Genomic DNA, 19,925 nt, shown 5'->3' with positions numbered 1-19,925 from the left:
GATATACAATTTTCCAATTAAAAAAAGTCTTTCTGTGGTATATACTATATTTGGATCTTAAATTGGAAGGAATTAGTTCTACCTCAAAAGAAATGTGTTTGCTGTGGGTGACTTGTTGTCACAGACTTGAAGTCAGTTGACCTGATGTAGGAGTATAGATAGTGTGCAGGGACCGGGCCCGGGATGGCCAGGGAGCAGTGTGGGGGTGGTGTACTGTACAGTTCTCTACTGGAATGTGTTTGTGGAGATTATTAAAGAGCCATATATTTCTGCTGCAGCCCCACAGGGCCTGCTCTTACCGGCTGATCTCCACACTGGCAGACGGGTAATGAAACAGGCCTCGCTGGAGATTCATCACTGCGGAGAGCCAAGGCGATTCTCTTCCTCTCTTCCTCCCACTCTTATCTTCTTTTTCTTTCTCTGTTTTTTTTTTCCCTTTTTCTGTCTCGGTTTTGGTCTGTTGAATGTGCTACAGTACATCTGGTTCAAACACGCATACATGAACTCACATCTTGTCAAACTTCTGTCCTAACATCATGAATCTCTGTTGAACTCTTTGCTGTCCATTTCTGCTCCTCTGTCACAGCCTGACAGCTTTAAAGGACCAGTGTGTATCATTTAGGAAGATCTATTGGCAGAAATTAAATATAATATTCATACACATGTTAGTTAGTGTATATATTTAATAATAAAATAAAAAATTGATAGTAAAAATACTTTTACGTTTTTGTTACCTTAGAACGAGCTGTTTTTATTGCTGAGGGAGAGGGTCCTCTTCTAAGGAGGCCGACAGGTTGGCCCACCATGTTTCTACAGTAGCCCAAACACTGGCTGTAGAAAGGCCTTTTTGTGACTTTCACAGCCACCATTGTTTGCTTCACGCTTGGAATGGGAAGGTAAGGTGAGGGCGTTGCAATGAACAACTACACCACTTGATTCCACTCAATGTTACAACAATTTGAAGTCATCTGGTTTCTCACAATACCCAGTGCCTAACCCACTGCTAACTGTTAACTAGCTATTGAGCAAGCAATCTAAGTTTACTTTCATTCTCCTAAGCTCGTCGCAGAGTAAACTATTTGCTGAAAACCACTTGCTAGTCACTAGCTAACTCTCTAGCAGGTTAGGTCACTTGTTTGCTACCCAGCCCACTTATTACCTGTTCACCCACAGTTTAGCTCACTAGCTATAGTTTGCTATAGCTACATAGTTTATAGTGATTGGTAGTTTAGTACTTAAGTTCAGTTGGCCTTGTCAACTGAACTTAACTACTTACTGGGGGATGGTTCTGGGTGTTTTGAGCAAAACCAAATGATGTCAACTGACATTAACAAAGTTTTTAAGAGAAGCACTTTAAAAAACAAGGGCATGTAGCATTTTAGCATTCGCTTTTTAGCATTCAGTTGCAGTTTAGTTAGTTTCAGTCTGCTTCGGACAGATTCAGAAGTAACTCAGCTGGGATCCAAGCCCACCGGGGTACATCTATCTCCAGAGGTGTTGAAGGTAACTACTCAACTATGAGAGGCACACAGCTACTGGCTTGTTGATATTACAAGGAAGACTGGAGGGGTTCAAAAGCGAATGAGTTTGGAATGGGATAGAGGGGCAACATAAAGCTGAGAGGAGGGAAACTTTTTTGCCAACACACAGGATTTGCCTAGGGGTTGTATTTCTGCTCCTCCATCAGTTCCAGCACGTATAATCCCAGGTTTGAGGATGAGCAATTTGGACCAAAAATGAAATTTCAAGCAAGAAAATAAGTTTCATGTATGAAATTGGAAGAGCTGATGAGGTACCGAAAGCATTTTATGTATTCAGGTACTGTATGCACTTCTGTCGAGACCTGGCTTGAAATGTTAGTGAAACAGGATGGATGGAATGAGGTGAAGGGATTTGTTGGTGGAGGGAAAAGTATAACACTGCTATGGGATGTAATGTCAGGAGACTGAAAAAAGCAGCTAATGGGAGACACAGAAGTAATTGTCTTTGGCAGATTTTTATTGGACTGTGTGCCAATATAGCTCAATAAATTCAATGGAATTGGAGGGAAAATGTTGGTAGAGACGGCAAGAGGTGATGGAAGAGGAAGAGATATAGATGGAAGAGTGGAAAGGGAAGGGAAAGAGAGAAAGAGACTGTTGCACTACAGGGATCAATTACTAGGAACTGTGAGTTATGGTATTTGCTGCACCAAGTGCCATGTGGCTTTATTGCACTGGGACAGTGTTTGGAGGAAGAGGGAGATTATTAACCACACAGAAACTGCGGGAAGGAAAGCCAACAGAGAATCAGAAAAGCATCGAAAGATAGAACGGGGTGGATAGTTTAGAAAGAAAAGAGAGGCAAAGAAAGATGAGTAAACCTTGAGGCCCTCTCTTCACTTCTGCTCTTGCAGCCTTCCACTCTCTCCATTTCTGCTTGTCTTGCACTTTCAAGCGTGGAGCCCATTAAAGTGGATGACAGTGTAACTCACCACTGATAATCAACAGAGAGAGAAAGAGAGCAGATTCGCAGAGAAGAGACCCCAGGCCTCGTTTATTATGTTAGATTTTTCTATTGAATCTGACTGTGCTGTAATTTCTCAAAGTAGGAAGGAGGTGCAAGCAAGGTAATTCACACAATGAGTAATCAAGATGTGTGTAGACAAGGACAGGACAAATGTAGTTTACAATTTATAAAAGTTCTAAGGGGAAATAAGAAGTTAATGCCACATTTTCAAATCAACCCCTATGACAGCTTAGACAATAAGCTTACTTATGCTGTGGCGTTTACACAAATATGAGTAAAATGAACTAATAGCTTTTGGGTTTCCAAATTAAATCATGCTATACAATGACAATTGTACAGTACAAATCAGATTTGAAATTTGTGCTACAAGCAAACAACCTAGGCAGCAAACGCCTCTCTTTCCAAATGAGACAATCACTGTTAAAACAAGAAACACATTGCATACATGCTGCTGATGTACATTGTTGGGTTGTAGAGCATTCAAACAAATAGTAATAATAAAAATAATAGTTTTGTATTTGGAATCAGGTAGAAAGACTGAATAATTATTTCTGACAATTATAGTTTTCTCAAATGTAAGTCATTTTATCGTAGGCCTAAAAGATATGCTAAAAATATCATATTGCCATTACTTTGACAGATATTACGATTGGTATATGATTCACAATTAGTAGGAATGAAAAAACTGAAAAAACTGTATGGTATTTTTAGGCGAGCTCATCTCTCCAGTGCGACAGTACTTCATTATAATGCTAATTTCTAAAACATTGGAACTTTATCAAAACACTGCAGCTTCTGCGACATGTACATAGCACATGGCCATTTGGCCATTTTGTTAATATTGTGATTAATTGTGCAGCCCTATTTTATTGAGGGAAACCCATTTAACATATTTTATTTAAAATATATAATATAATGGTAACATGTACAGTATGTTGTCTTTGTAGACGTCGGGTTGAGTTTTTTTAGGGCTCCAACTAGTAAAATTCCCATCACAAGTTCCCAGAATTTAAGTGTATTTCAATTTAACTTACAATTATATGAAACAAAGACTGGAGTAAACGGCTGCTGATTATTATATTTGAGAAGCTGAAACCACTGTAGTTGCCCTAGGGTGTCTATGTTTATTCTGTAATCCCCTGCAGCCAGGCCACCAAGACAAATCTCTGCACATTTATTGTACTTAGCAAACAAAGAGGCTGTGAATTATAGTCAGTCACCCAGTGGCACAGCATGCAGCTACCGACTGTTTCCACTGCTGCACAGCTATGAGTAGTGGAAACAAACGCACCTGTCAAGTGCTCCCAGCCCAGCCCCCGTTAACCCCAACCCCACTGACCCTCTATTGGCTGGATAAAGTGCAGTAATGTGTTCTGCCAGCCCGGTGTTAAAAAGACAATGGCAAAGTGGTGGGACAGCGGTATGACATTATATTTAAAATAGCAAGAACAAGGACAGTTAGCAAGGCTCATGGCAAGGACAATAGCATGGTCACTTTAATGACATGAACATAGCGACTGTGATAACATATACAGTAGGTTTTATAGGGACTGTCATGTACATTTTGAAGTTTTGTTCAATATTTTTTTTATATTTTGCATGTTTCTTTGCTAAAGCATAGCCAAACTATTTTAAATCTAGCTGTGCATGAAGCTTTAGAATGATGGTAGCAGTAGGTCAGTCAGTTGGTATTCATTGTTACCTCATCCATCCAACAGTTGGGTCCAAAACAAGATATCTCAAAAAAGTAGAGGCCTTATTTGCTGTGCTGTAAGGTTTGGATATTCATGGTCCCCGGAGTATGACCCCCCTAATGATCTTTTTGCCATCCTGGCCTTTTCTTTAACTTATCCATCGGATCACGAGTTTACTTTATATATATATGTATGTATATATATATTTTTGGAGGGGGTGGGGGGCGAAGCAAAGAAATATGACTATATGAATATTCACACATAAGAATTGGGAGTTAATGGGAGTTTTGAACAGGCATCGGAAGGCCACTGAAGACCATTAAATGACTCCACTTTGCTCCAAAGACAAAATAAAGGACAGATGGCAGAGGATAGGAAAGACACAGGAAGAAACAAGAGAGATGGGAGCCACTAGAGAGAAGTTGAGATGGATAATGATGATAGAGAAAGAGGAAGGGAGGTAATGATTGGAATACATCCAGAACTGTATGGATAAAGATATGAAAGAGGAACAGAGAGAAGAAAAGAGAAAAGGGGGAACTTGTAAGACGGAGGAAGGGAAGTACCGAGGAGTCAGAGAAAGAAAGGAAAGGAAAGACGAGAGAAGATTAGGAGATGGACTTAAAGAGTGGTGCAGGGGGGTACAGAGGTGGGTGAGGTCAGGATTCGACCCCATGGCGTCCCATGGTAATTGAAATTAGGTGGGGGTGGTGAGGGGTAGGGGGGCAGCGGGACTGGAGGAAACAGGCGACATGATAATCAATTTGAGGCTGAATCGGAAACATGAGCCACTGGGGGGGCCTCGTTCCCCCTACCAGGCCTCCAGATGGCCCCGGCCCCAACGCTGTGTGGGCCCTGTCAGAGCACGCAGTGTGTATGTGTGTGTGTGTGTGTGTGTGTGTGTGTGTGTTTGAGAGACAATACCATCTGCCAGGAGTGCAAGGGGAGTTCAGCAGATGTATTTGCTGACACTAGGGGCGCAGTAGGGTATAGGCATCATACTGTATGCATGGATGTGAGTGTAGGGACTCCCGCCATGCTGTTGTTGGAGAAGAGAGATAGCTAAAGTAACACACACAGACACACACACACACACACACACACACACACACACACACACACACACACACACACATTAACAGACTCAAGGATACGTGCAGGTAACATTCACAACACACACTCACACACCCCACACACTGAGCTGTGTTTATATAAAATATACAACATCACAATTATTGTGACTACACATTTGTGACTACATCAGTGTGTCCCTGTTGAACCCTTTTATGTGAGGTGTTCCTCTCCAAAGTGCCAGATATATCTATTTATATCACTCATTGTCACTTTTTTAGGTGAGCTCGGTTTCATGGATGACATGGTTTGCCGCAACTTGAAACTAATCTTGTCAATAAACAACTAAACAAGATTTTACAGATGTAAAACAATGACTGATTCTGTAAGAGCATGACCTATTTCTTGCCTCAGATATATTCAAAAACTAATGTGTGGGAATAGTTTGGGAGAAATATGATGTTTTCATAACAGGTGCCATATTTTTACAGTTTGAAAATCAGATGGCAGTTCAGCAAGTGGTGCGTTCATCCAGTCAGGTGAAGGAAGGTTTCGTGTTGTTTTATGAGTGGAGGAGACTGTCAATCACCCTTTTTAAAGATTTATTGATATGTTGAGCTGGTGGTGGCTTGGATGAGAGAGTGCATATGAGAGCAAAGCTCTTGAAAGAAATAAAAGAAAAAAACAATAATGCAGAGGCCAAGTGCTCAATCAGCTTCACATACATCAAGTCCAGGAATCATTAAAGCCTTCTTGAAGATGAAAAAAGAACATCCACAGAAAAGAAAATGCTCCTCAAGCACTCAGGCAGGGTAAGGATAAAGTTATGTTAAAAGCCTTTATGTAGTCAGGCATAATGGTTTAAAATGTCGACCAGCTTTGACCTCAAAGGGTCTTCAAATCTCTTTCTATGTACTAATCCTACAACACAAGCTCAAGCACAAACTTGGTGCCTTTTAAGTTTTCCTCCTTTCTTTTATCCTTCCTCCTCTTCCTACATTAATGTACTTTAATATAGTAGAAGTGTGAATCTTCACTGGCCTCGCGATTCGATCCGATTACAATTCACCTGTCAGTGATTAAAATGCACAACAATTCTCAATGTATCAATTTTCTGTATGACTGCACATGGCTACTTTCACTGCATCAATGCAGAATCTTCCATGTTCACATCGCAATGCATCTTAGAATCAATACATTTCCTTTATAATGTAGCTGGATAAAGATTTTAAAAGACTATACTAGATTTTTTAAATAGATTTTGCACACATTTAAAAATTAATTCACAGTAAAAGAACAATAACTTGAACTGCATCCAGCCTTCTGCATGATAACAGGTTTAGGGTGTGCCTCCCAAGCTTTGTAACCCAAAGGCCTGCCAACATAAAACATGGATGCACTATTGATCAAGTCCTTTCAAACGAGGCAAATGATAGTAAGAGAGTCAAACATTAACAGACGCAAACACAAACCTCGCTCAGCTGCCCAGGGGACAACAGCAAGAAAAAGAAAAAAAGAAATAAAAGTATGTGTCTGCACACTGATCGGAAGAGAAGAGACAGATGGAGGAAAGGAGGAAACTGAAGGCGAACATGAGGGCTGGAAAGCAGCAGAGTGGAGGTGTCTGTGAATGTTTTAAAGTGATGGAGGAGAGAGAAAAGTTTTAGAGGGTAGTGGGACACAATGCTGCCAGCTGGTTGAGGAAAACAGACCGTAACAAAAGGTGTATTTATGCAAAAGTGCTTCCTCTGATATCATTTTAAAATGTACTCCAGTAAAAAAAACAAATCCAGTATTTGTTGTTCCTTCTCTTTATTTCGTGAATGAAAATGAAGCTGTTTTGTTTAATGCTGGTTTAATTCATGTTTTTTCAGAGGGGTTGTTGTATGGATTATGTTGAAGCAATCCTTTTCCTCAGTGTGTTTCAGCTCACCTAATTTCTGTGGTCAGTTATCTATCAACCAGCTATGTACATATTATGCTTGTGTGATACTTGTTTATATATCTACTAAAGGCCAAAACAGGTGGATTTTTTTTTCTTTTTTTTTTTTTGCTGCCTTCCACATTCAGGTGTGTAAAGATAACTTATATTTCTCCTCATTATTATTTGAACTACATTTAAAACCAGAAATTGTGATCCTACCAGTACTATAGGTACTATGTATTAAACATACGTACGATAGAAAGGCCTTCCCCAAACCTCATTAACACTACCATGCAGCTGTCATTACGTTCTTTTCAAAAGTCTCATCATCTCCTCCTTTTTATACGGTAATGTAAGTGGCTTAACTTTTCAGCAGCAGCAGCAGTCAGATGTCACCAGGACAATAGAAGAACAATAGTCACTCCAAAATGGTTGCATGTGACAGGTTTCCCTTCCCTCCACTGCACACAGTAATAACCTCAGGTCAGCCCGATAAAGATGATCATATGCTCTAAAATAACCATTCAGATATAATGTATCTAAACTGGGCTGAGGGTATGCTGAAAATAAGAGGATCAAACCCAAAAGTTATGCTGCTACTAAAGATATTGCCACATTACCTTTTAAATATGAAAGAATAGAAGGCCACCAGTACTGTATGTTTCAATACGCAGGAGTTGTGTTTATGTATGTAATAATATTAATAATAATAGTAATGGAAAGCCAAAAATCTTAAAAATTATATATTTGTAATTGGACATAGTAGCATCTGTTGTTTTTGCAAATACATTTTTCAAGCATAGTAACATTAGATTTAATTTAGCACAGAGGGAGCCCCTGTCTTTTGAGTGCACATTACCAAACTGTGTGCTCAAGTGATGGAGTGCCAAATAAGTCTCGAAAATCCGAGAGGAGAGAGTGGGCAAGTGAAAGGAAGGAGGGGCAGTTGGAAGGAAAAGGTGAAAGTAAGGTGAAACAGATTGAGGACAACAAAGGGAAGTAATGGAAGGAATCGGCAATGAGTGAGCCAGCAGTGGCTTTCCTCAGAGGATGCTGGAGGTTTTGGAAAGAATTCATCTTATCTAACAAACACCATCCTCCCTGTCAACAATTAATACATCACCGGGCCATCAACTCATTCCCCCCCATCAGGTTTCTATGTCCCTTTTAATCTCCCTCCCTCTTTACTCTCCTCCCTCCCCTTGATGTGTTGAATCTTATTAATACCCTTTGCCATCCCAACACAACACACGCTCTATCAGCAGGCCGGTTTGTTGACTTGCTTACATTGCTCCTGCTGTTTGCCTTTGCTTCCTGCACCCCCCCACCCCCCCACTGCTTCTGTACGTTTGTCACGCCGGCCTTCACCCGTTTTAATTGGTGCTCGTTAGAGAAAATAAAATGCTGTTTTTGCTGCGTAGTTCAGGGTGACGGATGAGCAAGGCACTGCTCTGGAGACTTTGATGACTACAGATAAATGTCCGGGACTCCGGGTAGCCAGCAGGGCCATGTAGACGAGGGCCACAGTTTGATTCAGACCAAGCAGGAAGTAAGACTGCTAATTGGGTCTTCTTAGTTAGTATAAACACACACATGCACATACACTTGCACAGATGCAGAATAGACATAAACAAACATTTATATAAGCCGACACACACACACACACACACACACACAGATACAGGCATAAAAATGTAGCTGGGTTTATCTACTAGTTTTAGAAATATATGATTATGCTGCTGTCTCTCTCTCTCTCTCTCTCTCTCTGACTCTGTCACTCTCTCTTTCTGTCTCTTTATTTCTGTACACTGTCGTGGAAACGCTGCAGCATGGGGAGTTGAACTGCTTTTGTTTAGTGACGATATGATCTGTACATGTATTCTCAGTGTGCTGTGTAGAACCTGAACAATGCTGGATTTTTGATGCCGATACAGTTATTGATATTTGAGAGTAAAAATGAACAGATTTCACACTTAACATAAACAAGTATCTTTAGTAAGGGTTGGCTTGGAAGGATTATCAACTTGGCAAGCCATGCAACTGTCACAGCAACCCAGACCTTAAGGGGCCTCAAAAGCCTCTGGTCAGTTGTTATCAATTGAATGTGAAGTGTTTTGATTAATTGCACATTTGTAAGCGAATTTGTGCCACAAAAGGACAATACCAACTTATGCAGGGTCTGCATTATGGGCCAGTTTTATGAAGGGCCATATGTGAAAAACTATTTTGACTATATTTTAGTTTTTACCATGCTCACATGGTACTATTACTACGAACAGTTACCCTGGGACCCCTAAAAGCTTTATCACGCCACTGGTGGACTAGGTAGAGAGGGTGATCACCCTCCTGGTGCCCCAGTGTTAGAAAAAAACACTGCAAAAGTGCCCTCTTGGATGCCCCTGTGGTAGATAAAACGTGATAAAGTACCCTCCAGGGTGTCCTTCCAGTGGAGAAAATGCAATGCACCGCATTCAGCGAGTCCACCATTGGATCAAGCCATGGTTGGACCATTGTGTCAGTCTTTGTCTGTTCATTCGCTCATCAGTTTTCAACAGATTTCAATGAAATTTGATTTGATGGAAAGACCTGAGGAACACTTGATTAGTTTGTCAAAAAATTCTACTGGCGAGGTCTACTTGCTGAAGCTTTCAGCCACTTCTCATGGCATTGATGAAACTCTAAATAAGTAGTCATTAGCGTCATACTCAAGCATTATTATCAATTCTCACACTTTGTTCTCTTTTTTTTCCTCTGCATCCCCATTTCTTGTCCCTGTGCCTCCTCCTCTCCTCTCTTGTCTTTAGGTGAGCCTGCAGTGGCCAGAGAGAATAACTGTCTGAATGCTGCCAAGGCCTGCAACCTGAATGACACATGTAAGAAGTACCGCTCGGCCTACATCAGCCCCTGCACCAGCCGCGTCTCCACCGCTGAAGTCTGCAACAAGAGGAAGTGCCACAAGGCCCTGAGGCAGTTCTTTGACAAGGCAAGGCACTTCTGACACAAGCTTATCAAAAAAAGAAGAAAGAGAAAAAAAACACTGAAAAGCACACACACTGGAGGTTTTCCAAACGACTGATATCTGATAAAAGCCGAATGTCCACCACAAAGGACCTGCTTCAAAAGGAAGAATGATTTTGAAGTGGATAAGTTAGAGGGGTTGTCACAATCACAGTAAATAATCATGTGGGCCTTTTTGTTCAGGGTTTGCTTTTCCAGTGCCGAGTTTTGACATTGATTCAGTCATCAAACGCAAAAGATGTTTTTGCTGTCTGTGCCATATTGTAAAAACTGATGTGAAACATTGTAATTACAACCCAGCTCCAATGATGTCCCTTTAGAATAACTTAACAGGGATCGCAACAATATGAATAAATAGAAGACTACAAAGAATGCATGACATTGTTAATCTTATTGTGATGTATAATTTTGTTTTCTTTTTCCACAGCAGAGAATTCTTTGTGCGAACAGCCTTAAGCTTCACATTTTCTTTGTGTTGCAGATAAAACTATGATGACATTCTTCCATTGTAGCCCGACTGTGTCGTTACAGCCATCTTCTGTTACAATCTACAGAGTCACTCAACACTAACATCAGAATTAATTGATGTTACAATGTTAAATAGAGAAAATGTTTGCATTTTGTGCATAATAATCTGCAGTATTCTCTGTAAAATACATGTCTTTACCTCAATATTTGGTGATTGCTTGTTTTACTGGATCATCAGTGTTGAAGATGATGAAGAGGTTGACAAAAGGTGGTTTGAACTTAAAAAATCCTCCAGCCCACAGGAAGTGATACATTTATATTTCCAACAACTTCAGGATTCTTTTATTTGGAATAAAGAAAGGAAATTGGTAGTTAGTAGAACAAGATGGAACATGATCAACAAAGAAAAGAACATCCAAAATCCAAGGGAAAGAAGTACCTCAAAGGGCAGAACGTGCACAGAAAATATGACCAAAATAAGAATAAAAAGGAAAGTCTTGCAGGTGACTTCACTTCTACACCTAATGATGTGTTTTGATTCTTGTGCCTCACAGGTTCCTCCGAAACACAGCTATGGCATGCTGTTCTGCTCATGCCCACTTAGTGACCAGACAGCATGTTCTGAACGCAGGCGTCAGACCATTGTCCCTGTCTGTTCGTACGAAGAAAAACAGAAACCCAACTGTCTGGAACTGCAGGCCTCCTGCAAGACCAACTACATCTGCAGGTAGGAAACAGTAGGCCTTAAAAATGCGTTCATTTCTGTTTTTTTATATGTTAAGGGCCTTTATTAGACAGCTTATAGTAAAGAGAGTAAAGAGACAACTGGAAATAAGGGTACAGAGAGATGGGGAATGGAACGCAACCAAGGTCCCCCGTCAGATGCGAACCTGGTTACAATTGTTACAATTAACACAGATTTCTGATCTCTTGCCTTGCAAGGTTAACAGGTTCAGTGTATAATTGTAATAAAGAGCTTTGTATCTGACAGTGCACAGAGCACATACTGAAACTTCCTCTGGTCACTTACATGTTGGGGGACGTTACATTGACTTACATTAATTCCCTGGAGACTAGCCTGAACCTTACTCGAAGGCTAATCTTAACCAGGAACCAAGTTATAAACCCTAAAATGTAATTGTTTACCTGGTGGGGACTAGCGTTTTTTTCCCAAATGTGAGGTAAGTCCCCACAGTGTGATTAAGTACACACAGGCACAGTTAACAAACATGGCCAACATGCTCTTTACATTGTAGTCACTGTAGTTCCACTGTAGTGTATGCCTCACGTCTCAGATTCACACACACACACAACTACACACACATGGAAAAGAGTAGTTCAGTGATGGACATCTGACATCACCCTCATTGGAGTGTGTGTGTGTGTGTGTGTGTGTGTGTGTGTGTGTGTGTGTGTGTGTGTGTGTGTGTTATGCAGTCTATGAGCCTGCAGCCAGCAGTCGTGTGGCTGTCTGGGATTAAATGGAAGCATTAGGCATCATAAATGAGCTCCATTTGGACTGTGGCCTCAGGTCTCCCCCCTCACCCTCTTCACCCTTTGTCTCTACTTAACAGCAAGCAGCATGACAACAGTAAATTCATACTACAAGTTTCTGTCCATCCTTCCGTCTCTCTCTCTTTTTTCTTTCTGTGGTTCTCTCTATCCGTCAGACATACGCTCAGGGCTGAACAACAGGTCTCACTGCAGCGCGGCTTCCTCCCAGTCCATTTGTCAGTTAGCACAGATAGATTAAAGCCATGCATTTCCACAAGCTCCCTCACCATATGTCAGGTGTAGTATACTGGCTGCTGTTGACAACTCTCACTACGCACTGCTCTGCTCTGCACCAGATTGGTGTGATTAGATAGATCACACTGTGAGTGCATATATGAGAGTGTGTGTGTTTCGGTACATGTTTGCAACTATTTCCTAGTAGCAGATTGTAGCTGTGTCATTCAGATAAACATAGGAATCTGTTCTCCTGTTTCTGAATTGAAAAATCCTAAATTTAAGTTAAAGTTTGTTTGTGGAGTTTTTAACCTTATGTTGTGGAATAATGAGCCTCCTGGTTCCCGGCGACAGTTTCACACTGTTCCAAGAAATATAGCAATGTGCCCCTAAAAGACAGCGAAGATAAATATAAACAATGCAGGAATGCATTTTAAAGAGTTTTAAAAACTGGGTTTTACAAATGTTTTATTCAGCAATAGTTAAGACTCTTAGGGAAGAAACACAGAATGTAGATATACATTTGTTACTTCCAGATACTTTTAAGTTATATTGTCTTCCTGATTTAAAGGTTTTTTTCTGTCAAGGAAAAATCATTCTTTATTTCTGCGTACAATTTTTTTAAAATTATTTAATGTTAATAATTGTAGTTATTATTAATAAACATTTTTATTTTATTTTATTTTATTAATTTATCAATCAGAGACAATGCACATTAATCAATATTGCAGTTTACACTTCAATGTAAATGTGCAGGAGTTAGCTAATAAGCTCATTTTCATCTGTAGTGACGTGAGCAGGTTATAACATACATTATTTGGGGGTTTTTATTCTTTCATTATAATTATGTAACTTTTATTGTACTACCATGTTCTTAATTTTTGTAGCTTTGGCTGTCACTCCTCAGGACTAAACTAGGGATTTGTTTGACCTTTGATGCTCCTGCTCTGTTAGAAAAAATCTCAACAATTATTATAAAAAAAAGTAAAGTATTACCAAAAGGAATGACTGAGAAGAAAAAATCCTTTTCTATAAAGATGTTACAGTCACGGTGACATTAGAAGGTTTTGCTTTGTGTCAGAGTGCTATTATATCACACACAGTCTAACTTCAAATGGTGAATTCCTTGGGAATCCAAACTCCATTTCAATTTCACATGCCACTGCACCTGTGGCAAAAGTGTAAACAAACATTTATGAAGGCAGTAAATGAAACAGAACAGACTTGGTGGAGAATTGCCTTTAGCCTCATTCATTCCAGGATATAAACCAGCCACGGCATACGTAAGAGGGTCATCTTACTCCACTGAAGGCAGCCATTAAGCAGGCTAATTGCATTGAGAGAAATGACTTCCAGCGTTCTCTCATTTGGTCCGGGCATTTTGCCGCACATTCCAGTCACATTGGCCTCATATAGAATTTCTCATATAAAATCTATTGTAGGTATAATCATGTTTGGCGCTGAAATATTTTTGGGTGTGTGTGTGTTGCAGGTCACGACTGGCTGACTTTTTTGTCAACTGCCAGCCGGAGCCTCGCTCGCTGTCAGGCTGTCTGAAGGAGAACTACGCAGACTGCCTCCTCTCATACTCGGGTCTGATTGGTGAGTTCACATGTACACTTGACTGTTATTGGTCAGCCCTGTCTCCGCATTTACTCCAGGTCTCTGTGAATTGTTAATTTTCTTAAATAATGCCTTTAAAGGATGACCCTGCGTTTTTTAAGATGTTGATCTTCTTTTCATTCTTTTGTTTCTATTGCTTATGATATTATTACACTAACGCAAGTGAGTGCTGAAAAAAGTTTGAGGGGAAAAACATGAGCATTCAGGTGATCAGACAAGTTGAAAACACACGTGCAGTTTAGTCAGATCATCTAAACCCCTTTAGTACGGGTTAAACCTGAAGTGAGCACATCTGAATAAAAGTATATTACATAAATGCTTGAAAACTCTGATGTTTTCCCTTCTAAGTATCCCTATTTCTTACTGCATACCAGCACCTTCTGGTGAACACTGGTGCACACAAGTAATAATAAAAACAGTGGTGAAAATGTCCTTGTTGAAATTCATTAAGATAAAAAACAGCAACAGCAAAAACAGAGGACTGAGACTGAGCCATAAGGAAGGTTTGATAGAGATTTATCAGCTTGGAATAATCGAAATTAGCTCCTGCCAAGACTCCCTCTTTGCTAACTTCAGCAGAGCTACAATGCAGATATCACCAAGGCTATGCTGAAATTGACAGCAAAGGAATTGCTGAGATTTGGAAACACTGCAACATCCCTACAGGTCTGACAAGATGAAAAACATGAGCAGATGATAAGGCAAGTTGTAACACTTTCTACAGATTATTTAAAGGTCAAGTGTGTAGGATTTAGTGGCATCTAGCAGTGTAGTCGCTACACTCCTCACCCTCCTGTTCCAAGCGTGTAGGAGAAACTATGGTGGCTGAGAAACGGAAAAGGCTGTATCTAGAGCCAATGTTTGGTTTGTCCTTTCTGGGCTACTGTAGAAACATGGCAGTTCAACATGGAGGTAGAAAAAAATGGCTCATTCTAAACAATTCCTATGTTCAATTGATTATACTCTAATAAAAATGTACCTTTGAATATTATATTCTGCCAATAGATCATTCTAAATGTTACACACTGGACCTTTAAAGTACGTTATTTGTGGATAAAATTGAAAGTGAGTTTTCTTTGAAAAGGAGGTAGTAATTCTTTATGGACCATAAAAACTGTATGTGTAAAACTACTGCAAGTACAGTAGGTCAAAGCTGAAGCAGAAAGTGGGTCTGTAGACTGTGATGGATGTTTATTGCCTTCGTTTTCTCTTCCAAATAAGTTTGTGTAACCTGGTTAGAATATGAGCTACCTGTCTGACTGCTTGTGTTTCTTCTTAAATGCAACCTTGTTTCCAGGTCTCAGCAGTTGACTTAGTGAGTACAAAGTTACAACCAATACAAACAATGGACAAAACTATGAAATTAAGACCCAATTTATATTTCCATTAATGGAACTCCTGGTGTAACCGCAGTCTCAATCACTATGTGCACCAGCCAAAACGTCCTCACGTCCCATTATGTCCTCACCCCTGCGGTGAGCTGTCAAGAATCGGTCCTCGCAAGTGACTAAACCTTACCACACATGCACACTTGTCCACACAGTGCCAATTCATTCTGCCTACCGCAAAACAAAAAGGCCTGTTTTGGAGCGCAGCCAGCACAAGGGAACAATCCATTGGGGGAGTGAGAAATCACTGACTGAAGCTATTTACTTTCCTTCACAGAGAGAAAGCCTATTCTTCACTCCAGCTTCTCTGCATTCTGCTTCCTGCAGAAACTCCACCACACTGCGTTACCCCTTTACATGTGGAGGAGAGAAATAAATGTAACAATGATTTAACTTTGTTATTGCGGCATTCCTCATTTAAACCGGAAGGAGGATGATAATGAGTTGTAATGGGTTTAAATATGCTTTTTTTCCCCTTGACAGTCAGCAGCATATTGGGGTTCTTGTCAATAACAATTCACAGAGAATCCTTGTTCATGGATCAGTTTAGTTACAAAAATAAAGACAGATGAATGCATGAATGAAAAATCGTTCTATCCACTTGCTGCAGGTACCGTGATGACAGCCAACTATCTGCGCTCACCCAAAATCAGCGTCTCTCCCTACTGCGACTGCAGCAACAGCGGCAACAACAAGGATGAGTGTGACAAGTTCACCGAGTTTTTCACAGAGAACACCTGCCTCCGTAAGTTATCCCTCTGTCCAGCTGCTGTCTGACCAGCTGTTTACTGTTTTCTTCTTCTCTTCGCTATTGTACTTTAGTCTTATCTGCTCTTCTGAATTCTGGTCTATTTTCATCCACTCTGCTCTGCTAGACTCTTTCCTGTTTTGCTCTTTTATCCGCTCTTTTCTTTTCCTGCCTCTCCTTCTCTCGGTCTTTCCCTCTAACCAAATATATCCCATTGCCATGCTTGCATTGTTATCCCTCTGCATTATAGAGAAACCAGTCATATTGCACCGTGGTGCCTGAATGTGTGTACGTCTGTGTTCGTTTGTGTGTGTGTGTGCCTAAAAGCCCTAGCAGAACTCCTGCTCCAGATCTTTGACAGAAAGCGGCTTTTTCATCCAGCCCTACACAGCGACTTTAATTAACAAGCCTCTTCAAACACACACACACACTGTCTGTCTCTGTCCCACACACACACACACACACACACACACACACACACACACACACACACACACACACAATATAAACACATCTATTACCCGGCCAAGATTAATAAGTTGTGGAACATTCCTACGGAGCTGTAGCGATAAGAGCCAGATTCATTGTGTGTTTCTGTGTAATCAGAGCTAATTCTGCTCCTTTTGTTTTGATAGTCCACTCAGTGTCAGTCAGCCTGCTGCTTTCCTCCACAACACTGTTTAAGTGTAATGTGATTCTTCATTGATTCCTGAACAGAGGTCAGAACACAGGGTCAGATAGAGAGTATTTTGCTCAAGGACACCTAAGCTGGATGAATTTCTGTAATCACGTACACTTGAAGGATGGTTGCTGAAATCTGGTAGACTTGATTGGATACAAACAGATTTAGTATAAGATCTCTGGACCTCTGTTACAATTAAATCCTCCACAAATTACAAAATGTGTCTTCATCCAAACTGGTAACAATAGGGATTGAAAGGGATGAATAAATTGTCAAAACAGTGAATTGACTATAATTGCATCTGGTGTGGCAGTCAGAGTTGGGTCTTAATGGCCAGTTCCATTTTTGGATCTGGTTACAAGTTGATGAAATAGCAGGATGAGCTAAGCAGTGAGGCAACCAGATCTCTTATTGAATCTTTTATTTAGGATGCAGGCCTTTTATTTTTAGCCAGCGCTTAATTAACACTTCCGTTGATGTAAATGCTGTTGCCAAGCGGCAGATCAGATGTCACTAATTTTCAGTTGTGTAAATACTCTAAATAAGCCCGGTTATTGTCTGGTTAATGTGCTTCCTGTTAGCCTGTGTCTGTGCTCTGTGATCATATGTGAGAAAAAGTATTGCTATCAAACCAGAGCCAACTGCTTCACGTCGGTTTCGCAATCTCCCAGTTCAACCTTTCAAGTTACTAACTTTAGTGAGTTACAGTGTTGAAAGTTAAACCTAAATAGATTAAATAAAGGATTTGAAGGGATTTTGGTTATATAAGGGGATTTGATATTGGATTCATGTTTGATAAAATGATTGAACCCCAATCCCAGTGTACAAGGGAATCTTAAATTTACTCTAGATACTTGAATTAAATGCTAATGGTAGAGACACCACCTTTCGCATGTAAATGGAAACTTAAAGATGGAATCCAAACTGTAGTGTGAGAACAAACACACACTACATGATGTTTTGTCTGAGGACATCTTATTAGTCAGTTGTAAGTGTGCCTTGATGTAAAAGTTGGCCAGAGAGATGAATTACTTTGTTCTAGCGAGTTGTTGGTCAATGTGTAATGTGTTAAATAGGTGTATAATCTAGAGAATGGTGTGCATTCAAAATAATGAGCCATAGTCACATTGAAGAGGATGAGATGCTGCTGGTGGTTCAGCCCTACATGAGCAAAGTGGGCAGTTTGATTTTCCTCTGTCAGAATGACAGTTACCAGATGGGAAAACACCAACAAGATGCAGCCTAATTTTCACCAACTTTCCCCTCCCTCCTCTTGTTTTCTCTGCTCTGTTGTCTTTTTACCAGTCAGGGTTAACAAGGTTGGTCTGCCGTAAATAATAAGGGCTGCCACAGTCAGCGTGTGTGTCTGTGTGTGTGTTTGAGCCAGCATGTGTGCGTCTTACAAGTATGTAAATGAGACATGCAACGTACATGTCTTTGCTTCTTGTTCGCATGATTTTATATGTGTGTTCAAGTGTGTCAATGTGAGATTCGTAAGATCGAAAGGGGTTAATGTGGGTTAAAGCCAGCTCTCTCTCTCTCTATATATATGTTATTTTCTTATATTGACTGCAGGGAGCCAAGCCATTATTAGTCTCAATTCTCTACTGTCTCACTCCTCCTTTACTGCTTACTTATTTGACCATTACAACCCCATCCTTTTACTTGTTCTCCTGCTCGTGCTCACTTCTTTCTTCTCATCCCATTTCCCTGTCTCCATCTCCCTCCTTTCATGCCCTCCCCCATTCTGCTCTCATTAAGTTTGCTCAGCAGTAACTGGAACTGACAACTCTGAAGATCCTGACACACGCCGGCTACAGGGTCATGACTAGAGAGAAACTACAAGAGCAAACGAAAGAGGAAAGACAGAAAGAGAGAATATGGAAAGACTGAGAGAGATAACTTTTTGTTCTCACACTACACTTTAGATGTTTTATTGTTCAGAGATGGAAGAGAGTTGCCTGGGATAAATGCCTGGCTCTTCTTTATTTACATGTCATACAGTGACAGACAGGTATTTAGATATATATTCTCAGCTCTCAAAATGAAGAACGTTCTACCTCATAAAATGCAATACCATATGTCATATATATATTGGTCAAGCAAAAGGAGTTTTTTAAATCAGTTTTTAAATCAGTAGTTCTTAAGGCCTCATCCAGTAATTCAAATAAAGGAATGCCAGAAGAAAAAATTTAGCAATACCTTTTTTCTTTTTTCTTATCCTATAGCCTAATGCTTCTCACAACTCCTGAGAGTTATCTTTCGATCCCTTAGAGGGAGAAAAACACTAGAGCTTTAATGTATTCAAAGCCTTTCCAGTGTGATGCCTCCCCATTTCCGGAATATGTACTGAATATGCAAAGGTCACACTATCCAACATGATCATAATTCTAGTATTACAGCTAAGCTTGTACATGTAAAGTGAGATAAAGTGGTTATGTAGACATCTGCGAGACGCAAACTCATACTGCTCACACTAATATCTGCTGCAGTGGGAAGATGATATCACGTTTGTTTAAATGCACAGGGATGTTTGCATTAGTGAAGGTTAAATGAATATTTGGTTTAGTGCTTTGAAAATGTGTGTGTACTTTTTGTATTTTTTTATCTTTTTGAACCAGTTGGACTTTAAGACCTTGGAAGTGAAGATGTTTTTGGAAATCATTTGGTCTGGTCGTCACTTATTAGAAAGGGTTGTCTGAAGGTTAAGACTTGCTTTTAGGGTTTAGAATAAGGACAATAAGAGCAACAGTGAATTGATGTTACAAGGTGATGCTCTCCTAATCTGCTTTTAGGATAAATGTGTTGATGTCATTCAGTCCCGGAATAGGTGATTGGTTTTAGAAGCAGCAACTCCCAGGAGACCATCAAGTCTGCACTTTGTGGGTTCAGTAACCATCAATGAGACACTTATATACCATCTTGTGACTTTTAACTTGCTCCTTGCCTTCAATTTTGTAGCTTGTTTGCCTTTAAATGCTCTCTGTTTTATATTATAAAGCCCAGGTGGGCCTAAATAAATTGTCCGTCATGGGGTTAAGGTTAGTGTTAGTGAGGGAGCTCTATGTCTTTG

General features: G+C 40.2%; 1 protein-coding gene across 3 annotated transcripts in view; it reads left to right on the top strand.

Annotated features, from left to right (window-relative positions):
- The window catches only part of gfra1a (gdnf family receptor alpha 1a), a 91,760-nt gene that overhangs the window by 55,565 nt on the left and 16,270 nt on the right, over positions 1-19,925 (top strand). For all 3 annotated transcript variants that reach the window (XM_051380420.1, XM_051380440.1, XM_051380430.1), the window contains 4 exons: positions 10,002-10,180; positions 11,238-11,410; positions 13,904-14,013; positions 16,033-16,167. In XM_051380420.1, coding sequence (XP_051236380.1) covers positions 10,002-10,180; positions 11,238-11,410; positions 13,904-14,013; positions 16,033-16,167 — 597 coding nt within the window. The remainder of the gene's footprint in view (positions 1-10,001; positions 10,181-11,237; positions 11,411-13,903; positions 14,014-16,032; positions 16,168-19,925) is intronic.

Source organism: Dicentrarchus labrax, unplaced genomic scaffold, assembly GCF_905237075.1.
Source record: "Dicentrarchus labrax unplaced genomic scaffold, dlabrax2021, whole genome shotgun sequence".
In the NCBI taxonomy this organism is placed as follows: Eukaryota; Metazoa; Chordata; class Actinopteri; family Moronidae; genus Dicentrarchus; species Dicentrarchus labrax.
Note: the sequence above shows the minus strand (reverse complement) of the source record. Positions and strands in the feature narration are given on the sequence as shown.